Source organism: Episyrphus balteatus, chromosome 4 (genome assembly GCF_945859705.1).
Source record: "Episyrphus balteatus chromosome 4, idEpiBalt1.1, whole genome shotgun sequence".
NCBI classification, from domain to species: Eukaryota; Metazoa; Arthropoda; class Insecta; order Diptera; family Syrphidae; genus Episyrphus; species Episyrphus balteatus.
This window is the reverse complement of record NC_079137.1, coordinates 10,886,349-10,911,444: the sequence shown is the minus strand read 5'-3', so window position 1 is coordinate 10,911,444 and position 25,096 is coordinate 10,886,349. Positions and strand designations below refer to the sequence as shown.

General features: G+C 28.0%; 2 protein-coding genes across 5 annotated transcripts; both read right to left on the bottom strand.

The window, feature by feature from the left end:
• Window positions 1-8,236: 8,236 nt before the first annotated feature.
• LOC129919610 (uncharacterized) lies at window positions 8,237-9,801 on the bottom strand. The gene is made up of 4 exons (XM_056000554.1): window positions 9,600-9,801; window positions 9,037-9,536; window positions 8,606-8,975; window positions 8,237-8,545 (listed from the first exon to the last, which is right to left on the bottom strand). The coding sequence occupies exons 1-4, from the start codon at window positions 9,772-9,774 to the stop codon at window positions 8,352-8,354; spliced, it is 1,239 nt and encodes a 412-aa protein (XP_055856529.1). The 5' UTR covers window positions 9,775-9,801; the 3' UTR covers window positions 8,237-8,351.
• Window positions 9,802-15,369: 5,568 nt separating this feature from the next.
• LOC129919605 (uncharacterized) lies at window positions 15,370-24,085 on the bottom strand. 4 transcript variants are annotated; one of them, XM_056000547.1, is made up of 5 exons: window positions 23,962-24,085; window positions 16,670-16,914; window positions 16,109-16,605; window positions 15,672-16,038; window positions 15,370-15,597 (listed from the first exon to the last, which is right to left on the bottom strand). In XM_056000547.1, exons 2-5 carry the CDS (start codon window positions 16,902-16,904, stop codon window positions 15,401-15,403), a joined length of 1,296 nt encoding a protein of 431 aa, XP_055856522.1. In that variant the 5' UTR covers window positions 16,905-16,914; window positions 23,962-24,085; the 3' UTR covers window positions 15,370-15,400. The 4 variants fall into 4 exon arrangements, with proteins under 4 accessions (XP_055856522.1, XP_055856523.1, XP_055856520.1 ...); XM_056000548.1 differs by lacking the exon at window positions 23,962-24,085 and adding an exon at window positions 23,015-23,215; XM_056000545.1 differs by lacking the exon at window positions 23,962-24,085 and adding an exon at window positions 23,035-23,214.
• Window positions 24,086-25,096: the final 1,011 nt, after the last annotated feature.

The following is a 25,096-nucleotide window of genomic DNA, read 5'->3' as shown; positions in this document are numbered from 1 at the left end:
ACTAAGAACTAAGAACTAAGAACTAAGAACTAAGAACTAAGAACTAAGAACTAAGAACTAAGAACTAAGAACTAAGAACTAAGAACTAAGAACTAAGAACTAAGAACTAAGAACTAAGAACTAAGAACTAAGAACTAAGAACTAAGAACTAAGAACTAAGAACTAAGAACTAAGAACTAAGAACTAAGAACTAAGAACTAAGAACTAAGAACTAAGAACTAAGAACTAAGAACTAAGAACTAAGAACTAAGAACTAAGAACTAAGAACTAAGAACTAAGAACTAAGAACTAAGAACTAAGAACTAAGAACTAAGAACTAAGAACTAAGAACTAAGAACTAAGAACTAAGAACTAAGAACTAAGAACTAAGAACTAAGAACTAAGAACTAAGAACTAAGAACTAAGAACTAAGAACTAAGAACTAAGAACTAAGAACTAAGAACTAAGAACTAAGAACTAAGAACTAAGAACTAAGAACTAAGAACTAAGAACTAAGAACTAAGAACTAAGAACTAAGAACTAAGAACTAAGAACTAAGAACTAAGAACTAAGAACTAAGAACTAAGAACTAAGAACTAAGAACTAAGAACTAAGAACTAAGAACTAAGAACTAAGAACTAAGAACTAAGAACTAAGAACTAAGAACTAAGAACTAAGAACTAAGAACTAAGAACTAAGAACTAAGAACTAAGAACTAAGAACTAAGAACTAAGAACTAAGAACTAAGAACTAAGAACTAAGAACTAAGAACTAAGAACTAAGAACTAAGAACTAAGAACTAAGAACTAAGAACTAAGAACTAAGAACTAAGAACTAAGAACTAAGAACTAAGAACTAAGAACTAAGAACTAAGAACTAAGAACTAAGAACTAAGAACTAAGAACTAAGAACTAAGAACTAAGAACTAAGAACTAAGAACTAAGAACTAAGAACTAAGAACTAAGAACTAAGAACTAAGAACTAAGAACTAAGAACTAAGAACTAAGAACTAAGAACTAAGAACTAAGAACTAAGAACTAAGAACTAAGAACTAAGAACTAAGAACTAAGAACTAAGAACTAAGAACTAAGAACTAAGAACTAAGAACTAAGAACTAAGAACCAAGAACTAAGAACTAAGAACTAAGAACTAAGAACTAAGAACTAAGAACTAAGAACTAAGAACTAAGAACTAAGAACTAAGAACTAAGAACTAAGAACTAAGAACTAAGAACTAAGAACTAAGAACTAAGAACTAAGAACTAAGAACTAAGAACTAGGAACTAGGAATGTGATAAAGTCAGGATTATCTTGCCTTATCTTGAACTACGCGGAAGGATGTAGAATCTGTGTCACACCCGTTGTCATAAAAAGCGGTCTTCAGAATTTCGTAAGGATTTTCTTACTGAATCGATTACCTTACAATTAACTTCGTAAGAAAATGTGTCAGAAATTGTTGACTATATCTTAACTTCTTTCAAGAATGTAGAATCTGTGTCACACCCGTTCTCACAAAAAAAAGTTTTTAATATTTATTAGGAACTTTCTGACTTAATCTAGTATAAGAATTTTATGCGAGAGTGGGTCAGTAATTTCGGGATGTACTTGAACTACACGGAAGAGCGTAGAATTTGTGTCACACCCATTGTCACAAAAAAAGCTAACCATGAAATTGCTTAGATTTTTGATTGAATCGAGTATTTTATATTAACACTCTGGAATTTCTGTCAATATTAAACAAATACATTGATTGGTGATAGTGGAGGCGAACCAAGAGGTCAATGACCTCGGAACTTTAATGGCTAAAAAATGGCTCTTAATTGCATTTATTATATTTTAGTTCACATAAAACCCATGACCAAAGGCTTTAATTTTTTTCACAACATATTTACGTCCACAAGATTAGATTAAGGTTTAAGCTTTTTTTGTTTGTGCAGACTTGAAAGTGAAACTTTTTGCAAAAGTATTGTTAATCGCCAGGTGTTTTTCTAACTTTTAATCCAGGTAATAAAAAAACAAACAGTAATTTTTTATTTATTTTTGGTAAAAAGTCTAAAAAAATTAATTCAAATATAGATGACTAATTTATTAACTTTCCTAACCAGTTAAATAATTCAAATTAAAATTAAATTTAAACACTCACTTTTAAATTGTTTAATTTTGCTTCTGTTACTTGTTGAGAATCAAATTGCAATGCAATTTATATTAACCATACGAGGCGCCGATGTGAAACTTACTGAATATGTACTTATAACTGAGTACCCTTACCCTATTAACTTGTAGATAAAAAACGAATATGTTATAATATTTTTTTTCTTTCAATTAAAGCCAAAACCATTGCAAAAAAAGCAATGGTCATAAAGTACATATACCTGTCTGTTTTGTGTTCTCTATATTTGGTAGGATTGATAGGTTCTAGACCGTAGAAGAATAGGAGATAATCGAGTTAAATGGGGACTTCTAAAACATTTTAAGAAATCGAAAATTCTCTCATCCGGAATTTTTTAATTTATACGAAATATAAAAAAATTCAGGTGTCACACCAGTAACGTTTATTTTTTCACACCCCATATTTTTGTTTAAATGAATTTTTTTCTTAGTTTTTCGATTTATTAAGAACAAAATAAGCAATCTTTAACTTACCGTATTTTGTACTGAAATTTGATTTTTCAAAAATTAGGTGGTTTTTAAGGTCACACCCGTTGCACATGTTGCTATAAATAACACCATAGGTACATTTTATTCATTTCTCAAATTGAATTCTCTTGATTTTGTAAAAATGTCACACCCGTAACGAATTAAATGTATTGTTAGAACATTAAAAGCAACATTTTGAAAAGTTGCTAGTTAAAAATGCTGCACTTTTATTCAAATTGTCTGTCTAATTTGTAAAATTATAAGTAAATGTCTCACACCCGTAACGATGGAAATGCCCATAAAACTTACTTCTTAAACAATAATTACAAAATTTTGAAATGTCACTATTAAAAGATGTTGGAATTCTATTGATATTGAATAATGCTCCGCTTATTAGTTAAATTATGAGCACAAGTGTCACACCCGTAACGATGGAAATGTCCATTAAATTTATTTCTTGAACAAATAGGTATCACTAATAGGTTTAAGATCTAAGAAATATGCCTTTAAAAAGCTTTTTCGCCAAAGAAAAATTAAATTTTTTTTGCTCCTCATCTCCTTGCTACCCTAATTTCTCCTACTATTTTCTAGGAAACTTCATTCATGTGATTTTTGCAACACTTTGCATTGCCAATCTTTGTTTTATATATTTTTCCATATTTAAGGGATTTCTACTGCAATAGTTTATCAATAAATGATTAAAAGCTTTTTTTGATAAAGTAAGCTTTGTCGGGGGAGAACACATTCATCACATTTATATCAAAAGTTTTGATAACAGTTTGCGTATGTTTACTGCCCTTTGACAGTGGTAGAAATTGGGGGTTTTCATTAACCAAAAAACAAACAAAAAACCGTGAGTCATGACGATTTGTAGCAGAATCGTGCTAGTACCTATCTTTAAATCAGAGCTTTCGATGTTTTTTTTTATGTAGTGGCATTTTAGGTAAACGTTGATGATTTTGATTTTTTTTTCATTCGTCAAAAAAATATTGGATTTGAAAGGGGTTTTCGAAATTTTCTCTGAAAAATTTAAAATCCAAAACGGAAATTAAATATGTTTTCGTTTATCGAAAAGTCAGCAACTCAACACGAAATTAAATAACACCCGTGTGAGTCAGGAAGTATCATTTCAGTTCAAAACCTTAAACCACACTCCTTAGTTCTTACACCAACAAAATCAAAATACAAAAATCACTACACTTCCCCAAAAACAAGGTTGAAACATATTGACAGCGAAGATTTGAGTCTTTGTCAACCCTTGTTAACTCTCTGTTTTTCATTTTCCACCCTCTGTAAAGATTATACAGCAGCACACTTGTCCTCTTGACTTGATATTATACAAAAGAAAGGGGATGAAATAGACACTATGCTAATCGGTGTCATAATTTGTCTATGGTCAAAAACGTCAAAAATTAATAAAATAATTTTCTTCAACAATAGAAAATTCAAGCGTAAAAACTGTTGCAATTCGTCAGGGATATTATCTGTTTTTAATAAGTTTGAAAGTGTTTTCATAAAAGTTGTGTTCCTTTTTGTTGTCTACAAAACAGAGCGAACTCACACCCTTCTATAAGAGTATTGTAAAGGAATAGCTTACTTATAGGCGAGTATAATGTTAGAGGGGTTGGTTTGGTTGTTATAGTGCAGACATATTGTTCGCTTTTTTGACTTAATTAATAAATTTTATGGTTTATTTTGAATGCACCGGCTTGTTAGGGTGTCATCATCTAAAATAGTAAAATAGGGAAAGATAGCGCAGGTGAATTTATTCTCATAATAAAAAAAATGTTTTGGGTGGTTTTGATTTAATTTGTTAGAACACTTGTATTTAAAGAGACAAATTTGGATTTATTGGGTAATTTGGATTTGATTTAACTGAATTTGGAACAATCGAAGCAGGATTGCGACAAATTGTTTTTAGATAAAATATGAGCAAGAATTTTTTAAAGGTCATGATTTTAAGCGTACATAATCACTTCCAAACAAAAAGCATTATCCCAGACCAAACTATAACATTGTGAAAATTAAAACCCCATTTCAAGATATTATAATTTTTGTTATCAGTTTTTTTCATTCATAACTTCTTGTTATCATAATTTATTCGAACTTTGATTTGAATAATATCTTCTTATTAAATGTATAATATAATAGCCATAAAAGTCACACGACTGATACAGGTACTTACTTCATGCTCAAAAACATCAAATTAATCAGATGAGGTCAGAATTATTTTTTGAATGAAATGATTTAAATTGATTACACTAGTTTACAAAAAATTATATTCTTTGGACGCGAAATGCCTTTATATTTTTCGTATGGATTTGAACCCAGAAAACTCGAAAATCTTATCTAAAAAAAAAATCTATGGATAGGTTTTCAAGATATTATTTTTCAAAGTTTTTTGTCGTTGTTTTTCCATGCAATTATTTTGAGTAATAAATGACTAATCTGCATTCTGCATGATCGGCACCTGAAAGCTGAATAAATAAGCAAGTAATAATAAAACAACTTTTCTGTGTCACTTCAAGTGCTTAAGTGCAATTTTTCATGAAAACAAAAGGATATTTTGACAAAACAAATTTTTAAGAAAAAGAAAAATTCAAAATCATTTGAATCCTCGCAGTTATAAATTTATTATGTGTAGTACACTTTCTGGCCAAGATAGAAAGATGTTTTTTTTTTTTCAAAATCTATGGATAAGTTATAAAAATATGACCATTTTCGTAACGACCAAAATTGTCGATTGTTTTTGTAACTTTTCGATTTTTTTTCCATAACTTGAAATGAGGAAGCCGAATTTGAAAATTTTTATTAAGTACCTAATTTTTTGTGGATAAAAACATTTCCTTTCGATATACTTAAAAACTAAAATATTGTAAAATACTTAAGAAAAACTAAAAAAGGAGAAAATAATGACATTTTTGTTGTTTTAATTAAATATGTAGTTCATTATTATGATTTGAGCAATTGTAGATATTGACCATGTAAAAGAGAAATGAAAATACTTCTACTTTTAACATGATGGTCCAGAAAATTGAATACGACTAAAATTGGAAAAAATATGAAGTTTCAAAATCTAGTGGTCTTTTGGAACTATTTTTTTTAACACATCTTTAAACGAACGGGTGATTTATCATAAATTTAAACCATTAAACCACTGAATGCAAGGTTTATTTTCTAAAATAATAATTTATTCAAACAAAAAGTAAATCTATTTTCATTTGATCCACTTATACAAAATTAGAAAATAGTTTCAGGATTTAGGATAAACTATATCAATCGATTAAGATAAAAGAAATACAAAACTGCTAATTGGCACTCGTAAAGTATGTCAAAGAAAAATGGTTCAAAAATAGTAGTTTTTTGAACCTAACCTAGGTAAAGGTATTTTATAAAAAATTGCAGTTTTGAAAAATTTTAACACAGCATTTTTTTGGTTAAAACTTTTTTTTTTAAATGGCGTAGAAAAATTAACTCGCAAGTGTACAAAAGCACTCCTAATAACGGAAACATAAAAAGAAATTCGAGGTCGATTTTTCAATAAACATCAGTAATCAGGTGTTTTAATTTTTTTCCTACAAAAACTCATGTATCCAAGGAGGAAATGAAGACTTAATTTTATTTTTTTTGAAACTGTTTATTGGATTTTAATCTGATAGATATTTACTTTTATCATCTTATCATTAATAAAATATAATCTACTGTTTTCTTTAATTACAAATTTTAAGATATTATAATTTTATTAATCAATACATCTTATCACTTGTTTTCATTCATAAATATGAGTTTTTATAATCATAATTTATTCGAACTTTGATTGGAAACCATCGCTTCAATTAAAGGGGTATAGATTAGTTAAACACATCCTTTTATTTGTCATAATAATTTTTTTATTTCAAATTAAGGTTAGCAGCACACATAAAGTTCAAAAATGTAAAACTTTTACATGCGATGTAGGTACTAGGCCTTGAATCTAGGGTGTTTTCATTTGATGCAACAATAAGCTGGGACGTTAAAATGAAGTTCAGTATACCTTATAATTTTTCTTTTTTGATTTTAGAAAAAAGTTTTGAAGAACGCAATTATCTAGGATTTAAAATTAAAAAAAAAAAACTTTTTCAAAATAAAAAACAGTAAAAGGTTGGTGAATGTTGTAAATCAATTTTTCGTCTGCGGTATTCTTATGGGTCCCAATAATGTTTTTAACCGATTACTGTTACTTAAATTGTCAACTTTCAGCATCAAATTAAAAAAATTTTAATCTTTTTTTAAGATAAAGTTCACATATTATCAATTTGCATTTTTGGTAATTTTGCTTTTGACCAACTTTAATCATAAAACATATTACACACATTGCAATTTCCTCGAAAACTGCTGTAACGACTTTGATTACAAAACTCCTAAACATTATTCCTGATTTATAATATTGCGAGACGACGAGGTGAGATTTTTTCTTGGTCATAAAAATGTAAGCCATTTTCTAAGATAATGATGTTTTGAGTAATTGTTTATTTTTAACAGGAAATAGTATTTAAAATTTGGTCAAACATTTAGAGCCCCCGCACACTACAAACATTCTATCGGCCGACAGTTCAGTCGGTCTCTTAATCAGAATTAAAATGTATGGGAGTGCGCACACTACAACGATTAAGTATCGGCCGATCAAAAAGTTTTTTTGATCGAAAAAAAGTTGGTTTTGCTACACAATTGCCTTCAAACTAAAATATTTCTTACTCAGCCGACTATTTAGTCACCTGCCTGTGCGCACACTAGGAGCCCAACCCGACAAAACTATCGGCCGATAGAAAGTTTGTAGTGTGCGGGGGCTCTTAAAACTGGGTGTAAACTTCGATTTTAACGATTTTTTATAATTTTGAATTTAATAACTAGAATAATGTTTTTTTTTTTGTGGATAAAAAACGGTTTTTTGTTTTGCAATTTGCAAAATTTGATTCTAGTTTTGCGATTTATAATAAATGTGTTTGGACTAAGAAACTATATTTAATAGAACTTCAAAGTATTCAATTTTAACACGTTTAAGACAAGCTCTACAAATCGTGCTAGGCACATAGTGTAATCTTTGATTTTATTATTCTTCTATCATAATTATCTTTCTTCTTCAACAATCTCAAAATAATCCAATCTTCATCATAACAAGTTTAAATGACATCAATAACTTCTTCAAAAACTATACCTACCCCTCTCTAGCTTGTTTTGATATTATGAACTGTAACCAAATATAAATCTATGCAATCCGATCATCGTTAAATCACTCCCATGGCAAATTCTTTCAACTAATTATTTACGGTAAATACACCCTTATTTAAGAATATCCTTATTATTAATAAAATGCACCCTCTTATTACAATTCATTGACAATGTGACATCACATTTAATATTGGTTCAATTTTTTTGGAATAAATTGCAATTTTTAGCAGAAAATAATCGCAATTTCTTCGACTTAATTTGACATGGTTGTGATGAATTGTAATATTAAGTTGATTTAATATAATAATTCTTTTTGGGAAGTTAAACAGATGTTCAATCTGACAGTAACATTTTAATAAATTTATTATTTGCCAATTTTCTGAATCCCTTCTTTTATTAGACACTCAAAGAACTTAAAAGAAAAAAAAATGCTTTTTATTTCACTTTTTCAATAATTTCACAACTTTTAAACTAAAAACTAATATTTATAATAAAATGCATACAAATGTTTAGAAAAAATCGGACAAGTTACAAGTCCAATAAACCACGACTATCCATCCATGGTAAAATAACTTTCAATTGCTTAACATATTTTGGATTTGTGTAGAGTTTCATTTTAATTTGATCAGCAGCATCACCTTCTTTAAGAAAGTCTTCTACATTACAAGCATCAGATGGATCCAATAAAATACCAGCACAAGTATTTGTTAATGTTGAAAAACCTTTAAAAAAATCATTTAAAATAAACAACTTCTCAACCAACTTTTCTTAAAAGTCCTTACCCCAAAAATTCTTTTTCAAAAGATCCAAATGCAAGTCCTTCAAAGTTGGCAACTTCTTTGAGTAATTTAATAGCTTCAAATTCTTTATCAAATTTTCATGATAAAATTGAATAAATTCATCAAAGTTGGCAACCTTGATTTCAAGTTTTGGAGATGTTAGCAAAAAGTAATACAAATCAATAACTGGCGAAGCATATCGTGACAATTGGAAATCAACAAATCGTGTTTCTTTGAGTTTCCCATTGACTTCATCGTGCAAGAACATAATATTATTCGACCACAAATCGCCATGACAGATAACATTGAAGTCCTTAAGATTGGGTTTGTTTAGCTCAATGAACTTGTCCATCACAACGTCAATCATAGCTCGCTAGAGAAATTTCTGCATCATTAAAAAAAAAAATTCATCAGCTAAAATACTCAATACTTACCGCCTTTTCGATATATTTTGAATCAATTTCATTGATTTCAAGACTTTTTAAGAATATTTCCAAAGTTGGTTTCATCATGGCTACAAACATTCCAATCATTTGGTCATTAAACATACCATTTACCAAAGGTCCTTCCAACTCTCCTCCATTAACTTGACAATGAACTGCAGAAGCAGCATGAAATTCAGCTAATTTCTTCAATGCTGCTTCAGTGTGTTCTTTGTCAAGTCCTTCGATACGATTTTGATTTTTGTAACCTTCAAGACAAAGATCATCTAAAAGGACATAATCTGACTCAGGATTCTTCTTGAGAGTGTAGTGTTTCGGACCGAAAGTGATTTCTTGACCAATTTCGGTGTACATTTTTTCGAATGTTGGTAAATATTTAGAGTACATTAGATTTTCTTTTGGAAAATGTCCCATCATGGCTAACATCATTGCAGCTTGTTCAATTTGGGGGACAGTTTTGATTATAAAGCTGACATCTTTGGTTGAGCCATCTTTAAAATTGAAGACATTAGTGTTGGTTTTTTTTTTGGGGTTAGAAAGAAAGTTCTCTGTACCTTTTAGTTCTGCATTAATTTGAACTCTTACAATAACAGATTGATAGTTTTCGCCAGCACCACCCGCAATGCATGATTTGAATTTATTTATACTTTTGAATCCTTGAAGATTTTCCTCCAAAACATCAATAATGTGATTTTCATTTATCCATGGGGGAATTGAAGCAGTCATCATTTTTTATTTTTTTATTAGTTTTTAATCTGAAAATTTTATTTATTTTTTTTTTATCAATTTTTCATTCATAAAATTTTATCTATTGTTTTCATTAAAAATTTTAAGATATTATAATTTTTTTAATCAATTTTTGTTTTCATTCATAAATATGATTTGCGATTTTTTGTTATCATACATAATTTATTCGAACTTTGATTCGCATTGATTGATCTTTAATCAATCAATTAGAACGAAAATTATCTTACTGATATTTTAACTTGTCAAAGGTACTATTGTACATGGTACAATGCAAAAACTTTCACTTAAAAAAAATCTGGAATTATTCCCAATACTGGGAACTAAATGAATGCAATATTTTTTTCAAGTGTATCAACAATTTCCAAAGAAACTTTATTCAAACAAGCATCTTTATAGGCTAAAAACAAAAAACTTATCTTAAATAAAAAAAAAAAAAACTAAACTTAAAACTCAATAATTGTAGTTTACGATAATGTTGTTTACAATAAAATGGCGGAAAAGGTCATACAAAAATGTATTTCTGTTGGAATAATGTTTAAATTTCAAGTAAAAATATTCAAAACTGGTTGAGTTAAGGTATAACAACAACGGCCACTTTAATTAAAAATAAAAATTTCAAATAAATTGTATGACAGTTTTTTCCACCGCAAATTTAAAACATAAAGAAGCACCATTTATTGCATAAAGTATAACTTTATACTGCGTGCTTTATACGCGTACGGAGATTCACTGTAGAGACGATATTTTGTGCAATTTTTACTTGCGATATAGGTACTCCAGAGAGGTTTTTGGAATTATTTTTTTAGACCAAAAATAGCGGTACCTACCAGTCATATAAAAATTTCGGAAAAGTTTAATTTCTCAAAAACAGCTCCAACGTTTTTTTTTTCAATTCAGGTATTAGTTCTTTGGCACACCGAAAAAAAAAAGCCAATATCAATTTAACATTTTTTAATTATCAAATTAACATTTTTTAAATATCAGCCAAAAATGCTCTATAAAATGTGTTTTATGATATTTAAAATGTTAAAACAACATTTTTATTATCAGGATGATATTTAAATGTCACATTTTGGAAATTTTTTTTGATATTTTATTATCATTTTTTCATATCAATTTCTCATTCCAAATTATTGAAAAATATTAAATAAAAAATTCTTAATGTGTACTAATTTAAAGGCGCTTTGTGTTTTTTCGAACTAAAATGTATGATTTACTGAGAAAATTTGATCGGCACTAAGATTTTACTTCACAAAGTTTGGGAGAAAATAACAAAACAATTATATCACCTATAATAGAAAAAATAATATCACCATTATTTTGTAAAGAATATTCCCTTTCAGTAATGTTTTGAAAAAAGAAAGAAAATTCTTAAAATAATAAAAATAATAAAAATGAAAAGGAAAGAAATAGGATTCATTATAATAAACTAAAACGTAAAATCTAGTCAACATTGATATTTTAATTGTCAAAGTGAAATTTTCACTATCCCACCTGAAATTAAAAAATGTCAAAATGATATGATAAAATATCAAAATTGATATTTTAATTGTTGGACGACTTTTGTCACTGAAAAATGTTAATTTGATAGCTGTTATTATCAAATTTTTTTTTCGGTGCAAGATCTCTCTTACGATGAAAACTTTTTTTTTCGAAAATCATTATTTACGGTACCTACCTGCCATAGAACTGTTTTTTTTTTTTTCAAATCTGATTTCCTTCCAAACTACTACCTAATTTATTTTCAATAATTTAAAAAATTGAATTTTTTTTTTTGAAAAATCAAATTTCCAAAAACGGGACATTGAATTTTTTGAAATTTTGGTTTTAGAAGTTGATTATTGATTTCTACATAATGGCATACCAATTTTATTGAAAAACTTTGTTTTGCAAATATTTACAGAAAATTAGTTTTTTAAAAACGGCTCTAACGATTTTGAAAATTTTTTTTTTCTAAAAAATGCATCTTAATACATCAAATAAAACTGCATATTTGTTTTGGAGGGCAATTTGATTTCAGATGTTGTTTTATTGCTTTGAAAAAGAAGTTTTTTTTGTGTCGGTCATTAATTATTTCTTTACCAGTTTTTGTTTTTTTTTTAATGTTTAAGATTTATTATAATTAAAATTTTTTTTTTAAACAGCTATTTTTTTTTCTAAAAAATTCATTAGAGCAAAATTTCAAACGATTTAGTAAATAACTAAAACCATTAAGTATAAGTTACTAACATAAAAATCCGTATGCTTTTTGGCTTAAAGTAACTTACTATAATGGCTTTAGCAATTTACTTAATCGTTTAAAATTTTGCGCCATTGTCTTTAAAGAAATCCATACTTTGTTCGTGCAATTTTTTGATTTTTGTGTTAGACGCTTTAATTTAAGAACTAATATTAATCAACTTATTGTTTTCTGTCAATATAAAAAAAAACCTCTTCAACAGCATTTTCAAATCTATAGAATCTTTATTTTCTGTACAACAAAAGTTTCACTCTTGGAACATAATGTATATATTGTATACCTAATAAAGATAAATTTAAATAAAAAATGATTCACAATAATTACACTGGTCGGCAACGAAAATAGAGCTTAAACCAAACCATATTTTTCTAAAGGTTTTTTGTGTCAATCTGAATCTGAAGTCAAAATTTCACTGGCACCTTACGTTTTCGAAATATTTGAATATTAACAGGTAAAAAACGCATTTTGTTGGTACTTTTGGCATTGAATTTCATCACCGTTAATTTTTTACTTGCGATATAGGTACTATATATCAAGTTATGCATTCGTACAAAAAAAAAAAAGTTGAGATAACATTTTTCCATGACATTACGATGGTAGAAATATCTCAAAAACGGCTCCAACGATTTTGTTTAAAAAATTCAAATGTTAGTTTAAAGCTAAGGTCTATATTTCAATGAAAAAAATTTTTTTTGAAAATCATTATTAACGGTACCTGCCATAGAACCGTTTTTTTCAAATTCGAATATCTCCGAAACTTCTAATTCGATTTCAACGAAATTTTTTGTGAAGAAGCATTTATATAATTTAAATATAAAACAAAAATAAAATTTTCAAAAAAATAATTTTTGGATTTTTGAAAAAATTTTGAAATTTTCGAAAACGGGAAATTGATTTTTTTTGAAATTTTGTTTTTAGATGTTGATTAGTGATTTCTAAAAAATGGCATTACAATTTTATTTTAAAACTTTTTTTCCAAAAAATTATTTATAAAAAATTGTTTTTTTAAAAAACGGCTCTAACGATTTTGAAAATTTTTTTTTCTAAAAATGCACGTCAATATATCAATCAAAACTGCATACTTGTTTTGGAGGGCAATTTAATTTCAGATTTTATTTTATTTTTTTTTTTAAACGAATTTTATTTTTTTTTTTCAAATTTCTATATAAAAAGTCTTAAAAATTTAAGCAACTTTAACTCCAAGAGCAAGTTCGTGCGACCCAGTCGTGCATTTTATTTTTTTTTGCAAAACTACTTACGCAATCTTCAAAAGCCATATTTTTTCGTCTTGAATATTTTTTTTTTTTAAAGCTATTTTTTTTTCTAAAAGATATTTGGTATAGAAATTTATGATATCTCAAAATCTTGGTGGTTAAGGTAACTTATGGTTTTTTGAAGCATATTTGAAGCAAATTCCAGTTTTGGACTCCTGATTTGAATAAAAAGCAAGATATTACAGAAAAATATAAATATATTTCAGATCAAACGTCAAAAAACATTTCATTCAAGATTAGTTTTTGCGACTTTATAGCGAAAATAGGGATGAGCAGAGCTCAAAAACTAGATATGATGGAATAAATCTGTTAACATTTTTGAATTCAGCACACTCAAATTAATTGAAATCACTTTACAGAGTTCTTGCTCCCGACTTTTTTTTTGTTTTTTTGCCGACCAGTGTTATTATTCCCCCAGTATACTTTACTCTGATATTGAATATATTTTAAACAAACAAAAACTATTTTAAGAAATGATTCGAAATGTGTAGGTACATATTTTCATTCAAAAATAAGAAAAATCTTATAGCTAGGTTTTGTGTATGTTTGAATATTAGTTTTAATGTCTTTTACTTAGCACATCAATTTTTTGATAAATTCTAACTAAAACTCAAATATTTTTTTTTTTTGTATCGAAGAATAATTCTACTCACATTTATAAGCAGTCAATGATTAATGGTTGATGAGTTTAAAGTAACTGAACTTAATTTTTCAATATTGATTGCCTATATCTATTTTATATTAACTGTAAACACAATCAAGTATAGGTTTTATCTTTAAAGCCTTATCACAAATCGAGATTTAAAATTGATAATACTCAATACAAAAGTAAAATAAAAAAAACACAATGCAATGCTTTTGAGTACTGATAACTGAAAAGCGAATACGTCACCTATGTTTTGAAATTTTTAAAATAATTCAATATCTACAATTAAATGTTGCACCTAAAAAAAACAACACAATATTAAAAATTCTTTTCCAAACAAACAAAAAATATTGAAATTTTTGGTTAATATTTTTAAATTAAAATCGAATGAAAGTATTTAAATATATTATAAACCGTTATTTTCAATTCGAATTTTCTTCTCAACAATAAAATTAATTATACAATTTGATAAATTAGAAATATCCAATGATTTTTTCGACAAACAACTAATTGCACTCAAGTTAATTTAAATCAACTACAAAAAATATCAAAGGAAATTCTTTTCATAATATACCTAAATGTACCTACGCAGTGCACTCTTGAAAAATATAAACAAAGCAACAGCAATATAAACTAGAACAAGATGAACCGATGAATTCTCAATGGTATCTATACCAAATAAAAACTGCTTGACAGTTGTTCGTGACGTCGAAATAAAAAAAGAGTGCGTTCAGCAACTAACATCATCGAAACAGGCTGTATTCAGTGAAAACCTAAATAGAAAAATACTTATTTAATACAAAAATTAAGATTGAATTTAAAAAAGTGTTTGAAATAAAAAATTGCTTAAAAACTTTAATAAATTGAATTAAAAAAAAAAATGCACAACTTGTTAGCATGTAATTGCTTTAGTGCTAAATTGCTTAAAATACTGAAACTTTTTAAAAATTAATAATATGTTAAATTTATTAATATTATAAGCTTATCAAAACCTAAAAATAAATTAATTTTTTAATTAAAAAAACTTGTTTTTACGATGTTTTGAACATCAAACGAAGTATGCCATAAAATTTCTTGTAGGTATAACAATCGACACATGAAAACGAAGTTTTCAAAAAATTGATTTTTTAAAATAAAATTAAAAAAGAAATCTACAAATAATTTTTTTTTTTGAAAATTTAGTTAATTTTGATATCAAACGATGTTTTTCAACAAAAATGTACATTTAAATTGGTTACGTCCGTAACGAGAGAGTCAGGCATAAAATAGTAAGAGAAATAAAGATTTTTTTTATAAATATATTTTAATACTTTTTTACAATAATTTTTATAAACGATCTTTCTTAACTATCTAATTTTGTTAGAAAATATAGTAATGCGCAACATATACGGAAATCTTAAAGACGAACATTTGTACATAAAAAAAAGTCTAAAGAACACTTTTGATAAATTAAGATTCATCTAAATATCCCATTTTATCCATCCATGGCAATATAACCTCTAAATGCTTAATGTATCTTGGATTATCATACAACTTGGTTTTAAAATCCGTAGCTTCTGTATTTTCTTCCAGGAAATTATCAATATTTGCATTCTCAGTTGGGTCTAAAAGTATCGCAGCCAAAATACCAGTTAAAGTTGATACACCTTAAAAAAAAAATCACAAACAAATTCTTTATAAAAAAAAAACACTTTTAGAAGAAAAATTTTTCATAACTTACCAAATGAACTATATTTTAATAAATCCATTCTCAATTGTTTCAATGTTGGCAATTTCTTTGGATAGTTTAGTAATTTTAGATTTTCAACTAAATTGTCATAGTAAAATTGTATAAATTCATCAAAACATGAAACTTTGATATCTAAACTCGGTGAAGATAGTAAAAAGTAGAATAAATCGACAACAGGAGTTGCAAATCGACTCATTTGATAATCAATTAGAATTGTCTCTTCTCGTTTGCCTTCGTCATTGTGTCGAAACATGATGTTATTCGACCATAAATCACCATGAACAATAACATTAAATTCATTTAAATTAAGTTTATTTTCATCAATGAATTTTTCTATCATTTTATCAAACAAAAGTTCCTATAATGAAAGGACGAACATATTAATTAACATTATGAAAACTAAAAATAGGATACATTTTCTAACTTACCAATTTTGGTAAATATTTGATACCAGTTTCATGCTTAGCATAACATTCCTTAATAACCTTTATCATTGGTTTCATCATGGCGTCAAGACTTTCACGAGAATCTTCATTGAAAGGACTTTTCATAAAGGATTCTTCATAATCACCTTTTAGTTCATATCGAACAGCAGAAACAGCATGTAGCTGGGCTAAAATTTTCAAAACTGAGTTGGTATGGTCCATATCGAGACCATTTTGTCTATTCACGTTTTTAAATCCTCTCGGGGAGATATCTTCTAAAAGAACATACTCAACACCAGGATCATTTTTGAGTTTGTAAAATTTCGGACCAAATGTGACTTCTTTGCCGACAGATCGATACATTTTTTCAAATTCAAGTAAGTACTTGCCGTACATTGCTGTTTCCTTTGGAAATAACCCCATCATGGTTACCATTGCGGCACCTTGTTCGCCTTGTGGAGTTGTTTTGATCATAAATGCAATGTCTTTTGTGGAGCCATCTGAAGAGGAAGAGTTTTTTTTTTGATAAAAATGGACTAAACTTATTAAAAATCCAAAGAAAACCTTTAAGTTCCACTTTAGCTTTGACTCTCATCATCATCGATGCATAATTTTCTCCACCACCACCAGTTTCTTTAACTTCAAAGCTTAATGTTTTTCTATATCCTGGGATATTTTCCTCGAATACACTTTGGAAATTCTCTTCATTTATCCAAGTTGGAAGGCTTGATAGTTTGTCTTCTCCATTAACTGTGGATTCTGTTAAAAGCTTTGATTTTTCAGTATTTTCTGGTGCCATGGTTGAAAATCTATTTTAAATAACAAGAAATAATTAGAATACCTATAGTCTTTTTTTGTACCAAATTTCATAAAAATATCTGAATTTATTTTTTTGCAATGATCAAAAAAGTTGCATTAAAAACATAAAACTTTCAAAATCCAAAAAAAAACAACAAATTCTAAAATTGTTTTTGCAGAAATTTGAAGTAACCTATGTAGACTAAGATGAAACACGAAAGCCTTGATTTCGTATAGCTCGATCAGTTTTCTTGTTATTCAAGATACCTCTAAAATAAGACCAAACTTCGATACGTTTCGGTAAAAATTTTCAAAAAAGTTGCATTTTTTAGGAACTTCAGTTCGCATTTTTTTGGATTTCGAAAGCTATAGTTTGAACTTTAAAAAGTGTCGGAATTAAAAAATTGGAGTTTCCACTTTCCTGGTCTTAACAGAAACATTATGTTGAAATAAAAAATTACTGAAATACAAATTTACCTTATTAGTAAGTGCATACTATTTTTAAATATTTTTAAAAACTAAAAATCTAAATAAAAAGTGGACTTAGAACAAAATATGATGGGACTAAGTACAATCTACACTACTTGGGCTCATTTTCAAAGGGTACTTCCCTGTTTTTATTGTTCTATGTCCCATTAAATTATATAACCTTAGGAATGAAAAAACGGTTTTCAAATTCGGAAAGAGCACCCTCAAATTAGTAAAACTGCATCATTAACTCATTTTCGGTAAAAAGTGGATGTAGAACAATTTTGCTATACGCCGACGATATTTAACTTTGCAAGGGTAACAATAATTGAATCGTAAGTTGTGAGAACGGAATAAGTCCATTTTGCAAAATTATTGGAAAAATGCAAAAAACTGAATATCTTCTGTATTTAACTGTTTTCAAATGTTTGACCTTCAGATAAAATAAAGATTATGTAGATTTGAGTAGAATGAGACAAAAATTGTATTTCTATCGGTTTTTGGTAGACAGGTATAACGGTTTAAAAACATTGGACTTATTCCGTTCTTACAACTTACGGTTTGAAATTTCACTCAAAAGCCAAATGATAGCAGTCGATTAACTATTGATAGAGTTTTAGTAACCAAAAAAAAAAAAAAGTGTTATACATAGTTAAACAAAAATTTTTGTTGTGGTCTATTTTTTACTTGAGTAAAACAAAAAATGGGAAAATAAAGATAGGTTCGAATGGTCATTCTTTGGTTCATTTTCAATGAAAAACTTTTTGAGCCCATCATTTTGACGGAAATTTAATCTTCTGTTTTTATTTAAAGCAATGCGTATGAATTTCTCAGCCCGAAAAAAAAAATCCGTTAAAAAAGCAAAAAAACTCAAAAAAATCGCTTTTCTTGACTTTTTTTCATGTTTTTTTGGGCTGTTTTGGTATGGAATTTTTTTTTTTTTCAATTTAAAAAAAAACATTTTTTCGATATTAAATTTGATTCTTTACAACAAGTTTTAAAATCAATTTATCAAAAAAATGCTTTGTTTACGAGATAATTGAAAAAACCAAAACCACCCTCTCATTTAATAGCACTCCACGGTATTATCTTCTTCCATTCAACGTTTTCTGAAATCAAAACTCGTGAAAGTCATAGTTAAGACCAGAGGCGGATTTACAAATTTTCATGGTATAGGCTTTTCAGTTTTTGCCGCCCTTGCCCCTTCATTTTTTTAAATTTATATCTCGCTTAGAAAGTGTACCTCTCATTAAAATTTTTCACGTTAGGTATAGCAAATTACTCGAAAACGGCTGTAACGATTTTGATTCAACTTTGAAGAAGTAATACTCAAAGCAATCTCAACAAAGTCAAATAACAAGAAAAAAAATTTTTATATTATAAAACTTTACCCTAAATGTCGGCTCTTCCCCAACATCAAAATTTTTTTTAATACTTAGTGCCTAAAAAAATGTCCCTTTTTTTTAATTTCATTTTTCTTGAAGAAAAAGTACAAATAACTAGAAAAACTATATTAAGTTATAAAATTAACATTATTCACTACAAGTTTGAAATCCAAATTTGGATCGAATTGTTTACAAATCAGGGCAACATTGTGGTTTACATATCTTGGTAACGCAGTGGCATTTAAAGTTTTAAAGCTGATTTTTGGTAATAAACTATTAAGAATATTTAATTGAAATTAATTTTTCGTGATTTAACTTCATAGGAGACTTACATTGTTCCTAAGTTTCAAATAGGAATATCAGAGAGCTTAATTATATGATTTTACAGATAAAATTGAAATTTGCAGTAATGTAACGCAGTTGTTTGGTTTTGACCACTTTGTGTTTAAACTGTGTCATAAATATAGAAATATCATTCCAAACATATCGGTGCAAATGTTATTTTATAATGGATTCAAGTATTACCATTCTGTGTCATAATATATAAAAATATATTGATAAAAATGTCAATTTTTTTTTTCAAAATTCACTGTCGAAAAGGATAACTTTATAGGCACTAAATAGTATTTTGGCCCTTATATAGAGCCAGCTCTTAGAATCTTCAAGTAAACTAATGGGGTTTTCGTTTGGTAAATTTATATTTTGATCTATAAATTGATTTTTTTTTTTCGTTTTGAAACGAATACGTTTTCAGATTGATTTTTATTTGCTATTCAAAACAATTTTAATTCTGTATTGAAACCAAAACAAATTTATTACACGGTGTAACACTCAAAATATACGCGGGCGGAGACCTATCAGGTTTTGTAGAGCTAGTCGCACTGAATACGAAACGGTATTTGAAAATCCCCTAACACCCCCAAAATCTGGAGTTACGGGCAAAAAACGGTTTTTTGGACCTTCACCCATTGAAAAAATTCTAACTTCGACAATTTTTTAGGTATAGAACAAAAATGTTGTTTTGGCACGTAGTAGGATAAGTTGGGCGCCAGGATTTGGTGAAGGGTTTTTGTAGAGGAGCTCAATACAAACATTTTTTTCTTTGGGAGGGGGGTATATCTTCTACCATTTCCAAAAGGCAAAATTGTGCATTTGATTCTAATTTTTAAATCAATATAATATTACCAATAGTTTTTGAAATAATCGATTTCAAAGTTAAAAATAGGGGAAAAAAATTTTTTAAAACTCATTTTATACTACTTTTGTCCAGACTGTGAATTTTAGTAAAAAAAATTTCTCCCAAAGAAAAAAATGTTTGTATTGAGCTCCTCTACAAAAACCCTTCACCAAATCCTGGCGCCCAACTTATCCTACTACGTGCCAAAACAACATTTTTGTTCTATACCTAAAAGTTCGAATTTCTGTATCTGGGTTGAAATCGAAAAATTTTTTTTTCTAAGCCAATTTTGAAGTGATTTTCATAAAAAATACCTCGATCAATTGGGAAATAGATATAGTTTTAGAATATATTTTTTAAATAGCATGTTGTTTTGAAAACATATACTTTAAATTGATGCCGAAGTTCGGCAAATGACAAAAAAAATTGAATTTTTGAACTTTGACATCTTATAAATTCTAAGTGGTTTAACCGAGTTACATGTTTTATACATTGTTAAAAAGGTATATTTATCTTCTATCAGAAACTGTAAAAAAATCAAAAATGGGTAAAAAATTGTCGAAGCTAGAATTTTTTCAATGGGTGAAGGTCCAAAAAACCGTTTTTTGCCCGTAACTCCAGATTTTGGGGGTGTTAGGGGATTTTCAAATACCGTTTCGTATTCAGTGCGACTAGCTCTACAAAACCTGATAGGTCTCCGCCCGCGTATATTTTAAAACCTCATTTTTGTAACACCGTGTTATCAACAAAAAAAAAAAAAAAATTTGTCAAACTGATGGATGTCAACAATGGTGCAGAGTGGTATTAGTAAAAGAGGGGTAAATCTACCGAAAAATCCAGATCTGTAAAATTGATCTAAGATCAAAAAATAAATCAATTTTTTCGGCCAAACGAAATTAAAAAATGAAAAAATCCACAGTACACATAATAAGGTAATATCTTCCGAACGTTGTCAAAATTTGTTTGTCAAAAATAGGCACCAATCTGTCAGGTCGGCCTTTAATTTTTATATTTCAATCGCAGTAAACAGGAAATTTGTTTTGTTTTAATTTATTAAAAAATGTCATTTGAAAAAATTATAAATTGAAAAATAACCAATTGGAAAATAATCAATAATTGTTAAAAAATTAGTGGTGCGCGTGGTGTTTCGGTTTTTGTGCGTTTTTCGTCGGTTATTTCAATTAATTAAGAATTACGGTCTGACATTGGTCACCAAATTGTCATGTTTTGACAATTTGGCGACCAATGTCAGTTGGGAATATATTACCTTTTTATGTGTACTGTGGAAAAAATCAGTTTTTTGACAGATCTAAGTAAAAAAATAAATTGATTTTTGTACCAAACGAAAACCCCATAACAAAAGTGGTTTATTTCGTGCATTTTATTTCAATGAGTTTGAGTTCCGCAATTAAATGATGGTTTGCACGAAAATCAAGAGTCACTTCGGTTAAACCACAGCTGTGCACAGGTTTGTTCTTATCATTATGAAAATCTTGGGTAAAATCACAATGTTTCGTCATTAAAATCACTGGTTTCCCCGATAAACGAAAACATCCCGAATTACTTTGGAAAACATAACATGCTGTACGATTGTGTTTTTTTTTTTTTGCTAAAATCATCTTCAAAATCTTCGGTATCAATCAATCAATTAAAATCACGAGATTCCTCTTTAAAAATCACGGTTTCCACCCGAATCTTTGCTGTATTTTCGCCAGTAAAACACGGATAGCTTTGGTAAATCGCTGGTATTTTTGTACAACCATGGGTTTCCCAAGTAAAATCACATCAACTTTTTCAAATATATACGAGTACATATGATAGCTTCATTAGTCCTTCTTATTTCCACGTGAAAACTCCTAAGGAACGTGATTATTAAAAAAAAACATGAAGGTTAAAATATGGTTTTTTGCGTGTAATTGTTCTATTTAATTAATCTAATTAAGTCTTAAGTAAAACAATTATCGTGTCATAGGAAAGAGGTGCGAAGAGCGAAGAGGACTGCCAAATAAATTTCTGATTTTAGACAAATTGTATCTCCCAGAGCAAGTCATTTTAGTATTCTGTTTTAGTCTAGAATATGGAATGTGCAATGACTAACGGGAGAAAAAAGTCATTGGAAAATTTTTTTAAAGAATTATATCTGCAAGACATCAGAAATTCGTCATGGAAAAATCTTTTTGACTTCTATGAGGTGAACAGATCGGTCCCCAAATTTGCCGCCCCTAAAATTTGCCGCCCTAGGCTCCAGCCTACTCAGCCTTCTGGTAAATCCGCCTCTGGTTAAGACCTTATCAATAGTCTGAAATCCTGGATTTATTCTGTTCTTCAAAGTTATAAAATTTTTCAACCCCTGTAACTTCGACACCCAACATAATTTGTTTTTTTTTTTTTCAACTTGAAAGATGTGTCTACGCCTAAAGATGAAATTTGCATCAAAAAGTCAATTTCGGAAAAAATAGATTTATTCCGTTCTTACAACTGACGATTCAATTTCAAAACTACGCATATAGTATAAAGAACTTAACATGAATATTATTTTAATAGAACAATACCAACTTTGTTAAGTTTAGTTTGTTTTTTTTTTTTTTTATTGAACACAATTATTATTGTTGATTAGATAATTTCTTAACTACTCGTAGTGAACTTGGTGACTGCATTTTTTTTTTTTTATTAATGTTTGCAAATTACAAAATGTAGATAAAATTACATTGAATGCAATTTGAATTTGAATTTTTTCATCTCATGACTTAGAGGCGTATAGTTATTTTGTTTTGTGTAAGCGTTTAGTATAGTTAAAAAAAATAACAAAAGCTTATTTTGTCATTCATTTAAAAAATGATATGTATAATAATATGTACAAAAATACATTTTTTGTTGTTTTTTTTTTTCATTCATAAAACAGAAAACTTGACACACTAATTCGGTTTATTTACATATAATATGATTTTTTATTTACTATACTAACCGTGACCACTTTAGACTCAATCAAGAAAGCTTCGAAATAATACTAAACACAAACAATGTTGGAAGAAACAAAACACACACACACAATATAATCTAGAAAGCTAGCCAATAGCTTACAAATAAAATGTCTCAGTTACCTATCAATTAATAAATTATAAATTTTGTATTGCGGTTTATTATTTAGAACTTGAAATGTTTGAACTATTGAGAGATCATCAATGGAGGTTGCGAACTCTCCGAAGGTCTTAGACTATAAAGTTTAAATACCGAGACGACTACTTCCGACTCAAAATTGAAACGTTCTAACTGTTACAATTGAATAGTTGCACGTTTTATGTTTTTTTTTTTTAACGATAAACAAAGCGAAACTAAATAATGTATAACTATATTGTGACGCGTTTTTCGCATACAAAAATGATTAGATTGAATGAGTTGAAATAGTTTTGTAGTACCTACCAGTACAGTAGAAGCTCTTGATTGATGATTATTAGCTTCTTTTTTACCACTAGAGGGCTACATCATCAGTTTTATATAACATTACATAATTTATAACTACCGGAAAGGAAAAGCGCTTCCGACGATACCTCATTTTTCAAATAACGACAAGTAGTTTAGAAGTTATGACGCCACAGATGAACAAACTGACTTTAAAAACACAATTAACCTACAAAATACATTCTTAAATTTTTAGACTTTAATTTTAATATTTTAACAAATTTACTTGACATTAAATATTGTTCCATTTATGTATTTTTTAACCATGACCGTTATCTAAATGTCAAATGCTTTTCAGGCTAGTTATACAAGTTTAGAAAATCAACCTTTAGACGGTTAAAATTATAATTGTTCCATGTTTTCACTGAATAATTATATCGAAAAAATATGATGATTTAATGGAAAATGGCGTTTTTGACCTATTCGTTTTTGAAAAATCCAATTTTTCAAACCTGTTTGAAACCCAAATCGATACAGGCTTAAAAAAAATTCAATTTGAGTGAAACGACAAGGTCAAAAACTCCATATTAGACCAAAATATAATTTTTTTAATTAGCAACTCAACGTACATTGATCCTTTAGAGAGATTTTACTGTATTAACTATTTCTCAGGCATATCATTATTTTAAATGAGAGGAGGTACTAAAGGAGTATTTAATTATTATGAGTATCTAATCTCTCTTGGAATAGCTTGTAGGCGATAATTATCTAGTTGCTGTTTTTTTTTTATATATAATTTTGTATGAAACATTTTTAGTAATAAATTAATTGTTAAGTTTTTCCATATTTGGAATGTTTACAAATAACAAGTAGTCGATATGAATTTCACATTTGAATTATTTACTTACGTACGGTAGATTTTGTATTCAAGTACACCAACAAGACATCAGCTCAGATCTTATCAATAGGTCTAGGAGTGTTTAATTTATCAGCAATGTGCTTATAAGGCTACGTTTTGTATACGGAAAAAATAAACTTAAATTACTGTGCTACAAAATAAAAAAAAAAAAATACACCCGAGAAATAACATAGTGTAGGCTGTTCGTATGGTCGAAAATTGCATAAAAATATTTTTGTTATATTTTTGGAACCCTCCATTTTTTTTTTATTTACAAAAAACCATTTTTACAGACCTTACGATGTAATCTATCAATATTTCAGTCATTTTTCTAACAACTCTCAATATGTTATATGTTTTTGGAAAGAGGATTTCCAGACCTTTTGAATGATGTATATAAGTCTATTGTTTAAACAAATTAAGTGTAGGTTTTTATCCCACAAATCTTGAAAAAGTGATTTTTTTCCCAATTTTTTCAACTTTACCCAATTTTTTTTGCAAAATAAAACAAACAAAAAAATAAAGTAAGGTTATATTCTGAAAGAATATACATTTAGGCACAAATTGGCGTATTTTTTTTATTGAATTTGACCAAAACTGCGGAATCTATGCTATTTTTTCGTAAATAGAAAATTTGGTTTTTCATGATGTGAATTGCAAGGTGCACAATAGGGTGTTCATTATTTTAAAATAATAAGAATTTCTATGCTCCTAGGATCTTATATGGTTGGAAATAAACTAAAAAAAATATTTTCCAAGTTTCAAGTCTCTAACTTAATTCTAACCCGTACCGGTAAGCGGTTGAAGTTTCTTATGGGAATAACATGGGGTTTCTTGGACCTTGTTCGATCAATTTTAAATTCCAG

Coding starts and splice junctions, on each gene's coding strand:
- LOC129919610 (XM_056000554.1), bottom strand. CDS start 9,774: ATGATGACTGCTTCAATTCCCCCATGGATAAATGAAAATCACATTATT. Junction 9,537..9,599: donor AATTAATGCAGAACTAAAAG/GTACAGAGAACT, acceptor TCAATTTTAAAG/ATGGCTCAACCAAAGATGTC. Junction 8,976..9,036: donor CAAAATATATCGAAAAGGCG/GTAAGTATTGAG, acceptor AAATTTCTCTAG/CGAGCTATGATTGACGTTGT.
- LOC129919605 (XM_056000547.1), bottom strand. CDS start 16,904: ATGGCACCAGAAAATACTGAAAAATCAAAGCTTTTAACAGAATCCACA. Junction 16,606..16,669: donor AGCTAAAGTGGAACTTAAAG/GTTTTCTTTGGA, acceptor CTTCCTCTTCAG/ATGGCTCCACAAAAGACATT. Junction 15,598..15,671: donor ATTAAAATATAGTTCATTTG/GTAAGTTATGAA, acceptor TTTTTTTTTAAG/GTGTATCAACTTTAACTGGT.